The sequence below is a fragment of the Colobus angolensis genome, unplaced genomic scaffold (assembly GCF_000951035.1).
Source record: "Colobus angolensis palliatus isolate OR3802 unplaced genomic scaffold, Cang.pa_1.0 Scaffold130, whole genome shotgun sequence".
In the NCBI taxonomy this organism is placed as follows: Eukaryota; Metazoa; Chordata; class Mammalia; order Primates; family Cercopithecidae; genus Colobus; species Colobus angolensis.
In genome coordinates, this window is record NW_012114253.1 from 1686563 (window position 1) to 1697232 (window position 10670).

Consider the following 10670-nt stretch of genomic DNA (forward strand, 5'->3'; position numbering starts at 1 on the left):
TCAGAAAGGAACTGCTACCTTCTGTCTCTACAATTGCCGTCACCACTGGCCTCAAGATTGTGGTTGGGACGCAGAGGACAGTGGAAATCTTGCTGCTTGTGGTAGTTTTTACTTAGACCCCTGGTGGACAAAGGCAGGTCTGAGGTGAACCGGGTGGCCTCTGTATTAACCTAGAAGAGGTGGGAGTCACATTATTGAATGGATGTTCAGTCTAGCCCGGCGCTAAGTGCTTCAAAACCTGCCATGTTTCTTCCAACAGCTCAGAGATGAGTTAATTAAATGGCTGTTCCTAAGGCACACAGATAAGCAGCGAAGCTGGACCTCGTCCTTAGCCCTATTTACAGCCAGGGAAACTGTCCTGGAGAGAAGTGCAATGCCCGGGTAACGGCTAGTGAGAGATGCAGCTTGGAAACAGAACCATCGCTAGGCCAGTCCACTGCCCATCCACAGTCTTACTCTTCCAATCCCTCTTCCCTAGAGATTGTGGAGGTGGGGCTTAGTTCCTGATCCCGAGCCTTCCCAGGACCAGTGAAGGCCCCGCCAGCGAGAAGGTGACCCCACAACCTGTCCGGGACGCGACGGTCAAGCCCAGGCAGAACCCCGCAAGCTCCAGCGGGCAGCGGGCTCCAGACTAGGGGGTGGGAGGCCGGCCTGGGCGGAGCAAAGGGCGCTCGGCCTCGTTGATTGGCCGCGGCTGCAGAGCTGTCTCTCTAGGATTGAACCTTTTCTTTAGGGAGGCGGGGCCTTGATACACTCTCACCAATAGAGGTCAAGGAATCCACCTCCCACCAGGACACTTCCGGTTGTGCTCTGCGCTCCTTACCGCCAAAGCTCCGGCTCTGGCGCCTAACCCCGGCGTATGCCGATCACTTCCGGGTTATGCTCCACGGCCACGAGCCGCGATTGGGCTACCGTAGACGGGGTACTTCCGGTGTCCAGGTGCTGGGTTCTTTGGTAGGAGGAGGAAGATGGAGCCCAGCACCGCGGCCCGGGCTTGGGCCCTCTTTGGGTTGCTGCTGCCCTTGCTTGGCGCGGTTTGCGCCAGCGGACCCCGCACCTTAGTGCTGCTGGACAACCTCAACGTGCGGGAGACTCATTCGCTTTTCTTCCGGAGCCTGAAGGGTGAGAGCGGGGTCTGAGGGAGGAGCGTGTGGGGGCCTGGGGTTGTTACGGCATCGAGGGCATTGACCACTCTCCTCCCCACTCCCTTTCCTGGAGCAGACCGCCCGGGTCTGGCCTGCCGCTTGGGGTGCGGGTCCGCGAAGTCTGTAGCAGGGGTTTCCCTTCGCGTCCCGTCTTCCTCAACTACCTGTTTTTTCTTGTCCAGACCGAGGCTTTGAGCTCACATTCAAGACCGCTGATGACCCCAGCTTGTCTCTCATAAAGTATGGAGAATTCCTCTATGACAATCTCATCATTTTCTCCCCCTCGGTAGAAGGTAAGGGTTCCGCGTCGCCCCTAGCACTGGGATTCGAGACCCGGGACTGATGGATTGCTTTCTTCTGGTTCTTGGGCATGTCCTGGGTGATAGGATGGGCGCCGCTACCACGGAGATGAGAAAAATGCTCATTTCTGACCTGACCCTAGGAGGGGAGATCTTTCTAAAAGACATAGCTAAGGACTGTGGAGTCAAGTGTTGCTGCAGGCCGTGGAACGCAGGACCCTGCTGCTCTACTGAGAAGGGAGTTTACTCTGTAAAGGGCCTGATAGAAAGATGGAAATCTCCTGGGTTGGGTTTGCCTGGGTGGAAAGAGGAAATGGCCTGTTATTAATATGGATTGCTATAAAGAGGCATTGTGCATTGTGGCAGTTGATCTTAAGAATTCAGATAGATTCATAGCCTTGGGCTGAAAAAAGAGCCTTAGCAATTATCTACCAGTCTACCCCTCCTCCCATTTGAGGCTGGATAGATACGTCCAGCAACCTCGCAGAGGGCTAGTTGTTTAACAGAATGAATATCTTGGCTAGATTATCCAATTTATACTTGAGTATTCCTATTTTACGAGGCAATCCACTCCACCACTGAACAATTCTGTTAAGAAGTTCTTATATTAAGCAAATATTGTCTCCTGCTTTATTTTGTTCTTAAGCTCCCCAGCACCTTAGAGAATAGATCTAATGCTTATTTTGCTTGGAGGCATAGCCTCCACATAGTCATAGCTTATTCAGTTGTTTCTCCTCCAGGCTGAACATCCCCAGCTCCTTGGCTGTTTCTCTTTTGCCATATTTTTTTGGTGAGCATGTTAGTCATTCTCTTATTTGCTTCAGTTTATCTTTTTCTCAAAAGACTCAAGTTATCCCTAAGTAAGACAGGACTACCTTCCTCCCTTCAGTTGATGAAGCTTAGAAAGTTCTTCATTGGTGCTTTTTTGGAGACAGGGTCTTGCTCTGTCCCCCAGGCTGAGTGCAGTGGTGCGATCATGGCACACTGCAGCCTCTACCTCCCAGGCTCAAGGGATCCTCCCTCAGACTCTCGAATAACTGGGACGTGGCTTGTTTATTCTCTGAAGTTCACGTGAGATTCCATTCCACCAAATCCCTCAAGTATTTTTCCTAGGCTTCTGTTACTTACTGTGTCACTACCAACTCCCTTGCAACATGTGCTTTTGGAATTGGCTTTTTGAAGGCAAGGTTAGTTAGGTGGATGTCACCCCCAATTGGTATAAGTTGAAATCTTAAGATGACTGGGCAGGTGAATGGAGGCTTCAGTGTAGTAATGGGTGGTTTGCCAAGTTTTTACTGTGTTTGAAACTTTGAAACAGGTACCATACAGTGGACTGGGGGAGATCTTAAGGATAGGGAGTCTGCCCTAGAGGAGTTCTTTCAGTCTGTTTTTGAGGAAATAAAAGTAAAGACCTGAAATGAGTTACCAAACCCTGTGTCAGGATGTAAGATGAAGTGGAAGCACTGTCAGCTTGTGTAGGTTGGAAAGAAAGAGGCAGTGAATGAGACTGGTCGGGAGCGGGCTGAGAGAGGATACTGTTGGTGGGAGAAACGGCAGAGAGTGTAAAACAGTGTTTCCCCAACTTTAGTCATTTGCACACATCCTTCATGGTTTTTACCATATTACATATCTCCTGTGCTAATAACTACCTAGTATTTTTCTTCAAATTGACTTGTTAAAAAGAAAAAAAAAAAGGCTAGGTACAATAGATTATCTCTGTAATCCCATCACTTTGGGAGGCCGAGGCAGAAGGATTGCTTGAGTCCAGGAGTTTGAGACCAGCCTGGGCAACATAGTGAGACCTCATCTCTACAAAAAATGAACAAAATTAGCTGGGCGTGGGGCACATGCCTGTAGTCCCAGCTACTGGGGAAGCTGAAGTGGGAGGATTGCTGACCCTCGGTGGTCCAGGCTGCAGTGAGCTGAGATCATGCCAACTGCACTCCTGCATAAGCGACAGAGCAAGACTCTGTTTCAAAAAAAGAAAAAAAAAAAAACTAAAATAACATTTTAAAAGGGAACCAATAGTGAGCCCAGAATCACCACTGAAAATGGAAATCCAGTGTCATCACTTGATGTACGTAGAAGGTAACTATAAATAGAATAAAAACAACATCCATAAGTTCTAGCCAGATACTGCTGCCTGCTGAAGGCTTTGAACCTGAGGTTCCCTCTTGAAAAGAGATTAGCAAGCATTAGAAGTTCTAACAACTAGTATCAAACTAAGACATTCTCTCTGATGGAGAAAGCTTGAAAAGGAAGGGGAGTAACTTTCTGTCTCTGAGATTCAAGGTTATTTAAAGCCCGGTTCCCACATTCCTGTTGCCGCCTTTTCTGCCTCTGGTGGAGTGGGTCCCACACTTTGGAAGGTGCTGCTGCAGGAAATCCTCAGGCGTTCCTTGGGAGGAGGCTGCAGGGTAGGGTTCAGGGTGTAGGGGTTTGGTGTCTGCTCCCAGGGCCCTGCCCTGGTCCCATGACCACTGTCACTGTCATTCTCTCAGGTGTGTGAGTGCTGGCCAGGCTTCCCTCTCCATGTTCCAGTGGCTTCTTTGCCCTCTCTGACATCGAAAGGCTCCCAGGTCACTGGCAGTCATGGCTACAAGGGAAGAAATTTTCAGCGCATCCTCTATACCCGGGAAAAACTGGATCCCTGTTATAATGGGGAAGTGGGTTCAGAAGGGTGAAGGAATTTGCCTAGTTTTAACCCCAGGTGGTCTCAGCTTCAAAGCCCGTGTTCTCTCCACTTTACAAGAGTTCCTCAACAGGTGCACTCTTGACATTTCAGACTGGATGATTTTTTACAGTGAGGCTGTCCTGTGTACTGCAGGGTGTTTAACAGCCCATTAATGCCAGTAGCCACTTCCCTGTTATGTGACAGCGAAGAAATGTCTCCAGACATCGCTCTGAGGGGCAAAATCGCCCAAGACTGCAAACCACTGCACTGTGCCAATAGGCTGCTGTAGGAATGTCTAAGACTGCCTGGCCTCTCTGAAGGAGAGTGGATAGATGGCTTTTTGAATGTAGCATGAGAGGCAGAGGTAGAGAGTACAGGAGCTTCTGTGTATGCCTGAAGGTCAGGTAAGGCACTTTTATTTTCTGCTGAAGATTACCCCTCAGGAAACAGGACTCTTCTATTCAGATCTTTACAAAGTTATTTCCACCTGCTACTGAGGGTCTAGTGGACACACTTCTCTGTCCAGCCTCAGAAATTGGCACGTCCATCCTTCCAGTTGCTCAGCCAGACTCCTTGGAGCGTTTCTGAGGCCCCTGTCGAAGCATCAGCAGGCCCTACGGCTGTGCCCTCAGAAGGCGTGGAAGCCTGCTGCGCCTCCCTCTGTTGCTGCTGCACGGTCAGCTCAGCACTCTTCACTGCCTAGATTTTCACAGTGGCCTTCTAAGCCATCACCACGGCCACTCTCACCCTCGTACCCTAGTCTCTACCCTGCCGCCAGGATCATCCTTCAAAAATAGGAAGGAGATCCTGCCAGGCTCCTGCTCAGAATCCTCCAGCAGCTCCCCACGACAGGGCCCTTGTGTGGGGTGCAGAGCCCTGCGCAGCCTGGGCCCTCACTTCACCCGGCCTTACCTCCTGCTGCTCACTCCTTTCTTTCCAGCTAAGCCACACTGGGCCCCTTGCTGGTGACTGTGCCCACCCGCCTTGGGGACTTTGTACCTGGTGTTCACTATGCTGGGAATCCTCTGACCCCACAGACTGCCTGGCTCACACTTACATCTTCTCAGATGCCACTTGCAGGTCTTCCCGAAACAGCCTTGGCACAAGAGCTCCCCTCCCATACTGTCCGCTTTGTTTTTCTTCTCGGCTCACAGAATTACTCATTTAATGAATAAATGGATTACTGAGCACTTCCTTCACTACCTTAGGCTGAACATCAGAGTACACTTTGGGGAGACTCTGGAGCCTCAAATAGCCCCACCCAGTGCTAGTTTTAGATGTTTATGGCAGTAGTCACATGACCCAATTAATTGACCAAAAAAGGATAGGATCTCACAGTTACAAATGTTGGAAATTAATGAGCCCTTTTGGTGATCACTTCTTAAAAAGCAGTGTACTGGGTGGCTCTGTTGTGGATGTCATGGATAGAATCTGTAGGATTAATAAGGAAAAATGGATTAATGCCAGACCAGGGAGTACGGGTGTCAAGTGACGGCATCACCAGCGATGCAGAAGTGCTCTTCCTCAAACCATTTAGACGGAGTGGAGTTGACAGGCTCTGGAAACTGACTCCAGCGATCAGCGTCACTAGTGTGAAAGGTGCAGGTGATGAGATGAAATATGGGCAGTACAGCATTTCCAAATGCGTATTTCCTATGTGACTTGAAATATGTACAGCGTACTTGACCAGTGCAATTAGTGGATGTTTGACTGTTCCCTCCAAACCTCCAGAAGTTGCTAAGCCCGAGCCATAATTTTGAGTCTTCACGCTGGAGGGATGGGGCCTTTCCCGTTCTGGGATGTGGTGCTCGTAACCTCTCCCTCACTGTGGCCCCCAGAGGGTGCTGCTCTGTGAGTGATCCTGGCTGCTCTGCCCTTCGTATCCCCTCCCTGCCAGCGTCAAGAGGAGCAGGGAGAGGAGACCTCTGGGTCACTGTGTCTGGTGCCTGCTTTCAGATTTTGGAGGCAACATCAATGTGGAGACCATCAGTGCCTTTATTGACGGTGGAGGCAGTGTGCTGGTAGCTGCCAGCTCAGACATTGGTGAGTCCGACCTGGGAGGTTCTGGTGCTTTCCACTTCTCCAGGGAGTTGGAGAGCATTACAAACAGAAGCTGCCAAATTAGCATTCACTGGGTGCGCCTTAGCTGGGGAGTCAGTGAGGGAACTGTTTCATCAGTTCAGATTGTGACTCCTGGAGGCAGAACACCACGCTGCTGTCCAGCAGTCCATTTGGGGCTGAGCCTAGCCGGATGAAGCTGCAGGGCACTGGGGCTGACTGGCAGAGAGGGAGTCACAAAGAAGCCAGGACACTTGGTCCAAGGTCCCCCTGTAAGGGCTCAGCCAGGTGTCTCTTGGGTCTCTGCAGGTGACCCTCTTCGAGAGCTGGGCAGTGAGTGCGGGATCGAGTTTGATGAGGAGAAAACAGCTGTCATTGACCATCACAACTATGACATCTCAGACCTTGGCCAGGTAATCAGGCCTATCACCCTCCAGGTTTCAGGGACATATGGCAAAGCTCTGCCTAGCCGAAAACCAAGAGGGTGTGAGGAGGTTCTCTCTGGCTTCAGGAACCTTTTCCTGACCACCCACCTCTCCATCTGCTCTTTGCAGCATACGCTAATCGTGGCTGACACTGAGAACCTGCTGAAGGCCCCAACCATCGTTGGGAAATCATCTCTAAATCCCATCCTCTTTCGAGGTGTTGGGTGAGTGAGCAGGAAGAGACCAGCAGAAACCTAGGGGAATAAGGGGGTCACTTAATTTTTTTGGGAAATCAAGCCAAAATTGTGATTCTTTGGGGGTATATAGATGGGATTAATTTATTATATTAAGTCAAGGCTAAGTACAGTGGCTCACACCTGTAATCCCAGCACTTTGGGAAGGCCTAGGCTGGAGGATCACTTGAGGCCAGGAGTTTGAGACCAGCCTGGGCAACATAGTGAGAGCTCCTCTCTTAACACACACAAAAAAATAGTTGGCTGGGCACGGTGGCTCATGCCTGTAATCCCAGCACTTTGGGAGGCTGAGGCTCAGATCCCCTGAGTTCAGGAGTTCGAGACTAGCCTGGCCAACATGGTAAAACCCTGTCTCTACTAAAAATACAAAAATTAGCTGGGCATGGTGGTGTGCGCCTGTAATCCCAACTACTTGGGAGGCTGATGCAAAGGAATGTCTTGGACCCGGGAGGCGGAGGTTGCAGTGAGCCGAGATCATGCCACTGCACTCCAGCCTGGGTGACAGAGTGAGATCTGTCTTCAAAACAAAACAAAAAGTCAAACTCCATTGTTATAGCAAGACAAGAGCTAAGTGGTTGGCAATTAAGAAAAAAGGATTCATTCCTGGGAAGAACTGGCTCTCGGGGATCCCATGTCCTTGGACTCAGTTCCTAGGGCCAGTGCTGGGTTGCTCTCATCCTCCTGCAGGATGGTGGCTGATCCTGATAACCCTTTGGTGTTGGACATCCTGACGGGCTCTTCCACCTCTTACTCCTTCTTCCCAGACAAGCCTATCACTCAGGTAAGGGCTTCACAACCTTGAGCCTTCGAAATAAGAATGCAGCAGAACAGCACATTTGGCTGAGGTAGAGGAAGTGACAAGTTGGTGGGGTGGGGCATGGGCAGAAGCGGTGTGGTCTCAGGCTTCCCCTTCAGGGTCGTTTTGGTCTGGCCTGCTGTCCTCTTGCTCGGGAGGTGCGGCAGCTTTTCCCTTACTTGGAACTGCTTGGGTCACAGCCTTGTTTTGTTCCCAGTATCCACATGCGGTGGGGAAGAACACCCTCCTCATTGCTGGACTCCAGGCCAGGAACAATGCCCGTGTCATCTTCAGCGGCTCCCTCGACTTCTTCAGCGACTCCTTCTTCAACTCAGCAGTGCAGAAGGCAGCACTTGGCTCCCAGAGGTAGCTGCCAGGAGGCTTAGGGGCCGGGGATCCACGTGGTGCAGTCTGTGTATATGGGGAGGACTCAGAAGGGGAAGGAGGAGGCTTTTAGCTCAAAGTGTCAGAGGCTGAGTGTTTCAGATGCTGTCAGATTATTTCAGGGCTTTATTGGTATATTGCTGGTATTGGCACTTCCAATTCTTTAAGGTAGTAGTGACATCTAGAGATCCCTAACCTCCCCGTTCCTTTTAGAAAATTGTGTATTTGTTGTGCAAATGACACCCAGAGCAGTAACACCCAACTACCCATATCTTTTCGTTTTTTCCTGTGTTCCCTTTAACCATGGGTCCCTACAGGCAGAACTTTGCGAGGGCATCGTCATGGTGGACATGAGTGGTCCTGCCCATCAGGCACCACTGGAAAGAAGGTGGCTCTGGTGCCCAAGCTTCTCCTGTTTCCCTCCTGCAGGTATTCCCAGACAGGCAACTATGAGCTAGCTGTGGCCCTCTCTCGCTGGGTGTTCAAGGAGGAGGGTGTTCTCCGTGTGGGGCCTGTGTCCCATCACCGGGTGGGCGAGACAGCCCCACCCAATGCCTACACTGTCACTGACCTAGTGGTAAGAGATGCTTGGGGTGGGAGGGCCCCAAGGGTTTGCCAAGCTGACTGGGCTCAGCTCAGAAGCACTTATTGAACACTTCTGTGCTGGCCTAAAGGGCATACATAAAGATGAAGAAGTTAATCCTTACACCCGAGCATGCCAGGTTCGATGCAGAGCCTGGCATGAAAACTGATGTCCTAATAGGAGCCCTTCTTTTGAAGAGGTATGTGTATTTGCTAAGGGTGGCAGCAGTGGGAGGGGCTTCACTGATTAACTCTGCCCAGGAAGTTGGACTTAATAAGAGAAACGACATTTCGGTTAGGTCATTAGGATGAATTTGTTAGGTGAGAGAAAGCGAATATGGAAGCATGAATGCTTGAAAGTGCCTGGCACATTCCGGGTCAGCAGGGTGGTCTGGGTCCAGACTTTGATGGGCCATGAATACCGTGTGAAGGCATTTGAGCCTTCAGAGAAGAGGCAGAGATGCTGTGTTGGGGGATTAACCTTGCTGAGGAGAGAGATTGGTTACTGATCAGGGCCAGGTGGCGGGGCATCTGCAGGTCTTCTGAAGTCCTGGGCATTCCTGCCATGTTCGTCGGGTGGGAATTAAGTGCAGCTCTGCCTGCAGGTGGTGGCACGCCTCCAGTCACGGCCAGCCGTGGCTAACCTGGCCTTTTATCTCAGGAGTACAGCATCGTGATCCAGCAGCTCTCAAATGGGAAATGGGTCCCCTTTGATGGCGATGACATTCAGCTGGAGTTTGTCCGCATAGATCCTTTTGTGAGGACCTTCCTGAAGAAGAAAGGTGAGTGTAGTTCCTGCACAAGGATACTGCCGGAAACGGCCCCAGGCCTCACTTGCTCCCGAGGCCCAACCAGGAAACGCTCTGGGAAACCCCTCCCGGTTATTCATGTTGGTTCTTCCGCAGGTGGCAAATACAGCGTTCAGTTCAAGTTGCCCGATGTGTATGGTGTATTCCAGTTTAAAGTGGATTACAACCGGCTAGGCTACACACACCTGTACTCTTCCACTCAGGTAAGCATAGGTGACAGCCCGTTTTCAGCTAGCATGTTCCCTGCCTGGGCTCTGCAGTGGCCAGGTGTTGCTACCTCTGTCCTGCAGGTATCCGTGCGGCCACTCCAGCACACACAGTATGAGCGCTTCATCCCCTCGGCCTACCCCTACTACACCAGTGCCTTCTCCATGATGTTGGGGCTCTTCATCTTCAGCATCGTCTTCTTGCACATGAAGGAGAAGGAGAAGTCTGACTGAGGGGCCAGAGCTCTGGGACTCTGCACAGTGTGGAGACGGGGTGGGGCGGGGGTTATTAGGATTGGTGGTTTTATTTTGCTTTGTTTAAAGCCATGGGAGAATGGCACAACTTTACCTCTGCGGGAGATGTAACACAGAGCCAAGGGGTGGGAGTCGGGATAATTTTTATGTAAGTTTTTCCACTTCAAATTGCTAATTGGCATTTTTCATATGTTCAGTCACTCTCATTTCTAAAATAAAGAGCGATGTCGCCCTCAAATTTCACCTTGCCTCCGTCCTGCTTTGCTAACGGCTGTGGGTGGGGATTGCTGTTTGGTGATGACTGGATACAAAGTCTTAAGTGGCTTCATGAAATGTTGCCTAGGACTGGACTGTCTTTAACTGTGAAATGATTATTCTTCCTAACATCTCCTCAAAGGATACAAGAAAGTTGCTAGTAGACCGAGGGGTGGGAATCACTGAAATGGAAAATCTAGAATGACAGTGCTGAGGAAGAGAAAACTAGAACAGCTTAGTTGAAGAGAACCTTAACTGCATGTTGACGTTGCTTTATTTAGGCAATAGCTGTGTTCCTAAAAATCATGTATAAAGTTAGACGTGAGATCTCTTCCCCAATGTTGATACCTGCCCACAAAATGTTCTCACCTTCAGAGTGTAAGAATCATTCTTTTTTTTTTTTTGAGATGGAGTCTTGCTCTGTCGCCCGGGCTGGAGTGCAGTGGCCAGATCTCAGCTCACTGCAAGCTCCGCCTCCCGGGTTTACACCATTCTCCTGCCTCAGCCTCCGGAGTAGCTGGGACTACA

At 50.5% G+C, this 10670-nt stretch overlaps 1 protein-coding gene across 2 annotated transcripts; it reads left to right on the forward strand.

Moving 5' to 3' along the window:
* The first annotated feature begins 775 nt into the window (after positions 1 to 775).
* Positions 776 to 10055, forward strand: DDOST (dolichyl-diphosphooligosaccharide--protein glycosyltransferase subunit (non-catalytic)). 2 transcript variants are annotated; one of them, XM_011933983.1, is made up of 11 exons: positions 776 to 1122; positions 1328 to 1438; positions 6075 to 6161; positions 6486 to 6589; positions 6731 to 6825; positions 7543 to 7636; positions 7869 to 8017; positions 8465 to 8612; positions 9279 to 9399; positions 9523 to 9629; positions 9717 to 10055. In XM_011933983.1, the coding sequence occupies exons 1-11, from the start codon at positions 969 to 971 to the stop codon at positions 9864 to 9866; spliced, it is 1320 nt and encodes a 439-aa protein (XP_011789373.1). In that variant the 5' UTR covers positions 776 to 968; the 3' UTR covers positions 9867 to 10055. The 2 variants fall into 2 exon arrangements, with proteins under 2 accessions (XP_011789373.1, XP_011789374.1); XM_011933984.1 differs by lacking the exon at positions 1328 to 1438 and having other exon boundaries at positions 843 to 1122.
* The last annotated feature ends 615 nt before the right edge of the window (positions 10056 to 10670 follow it).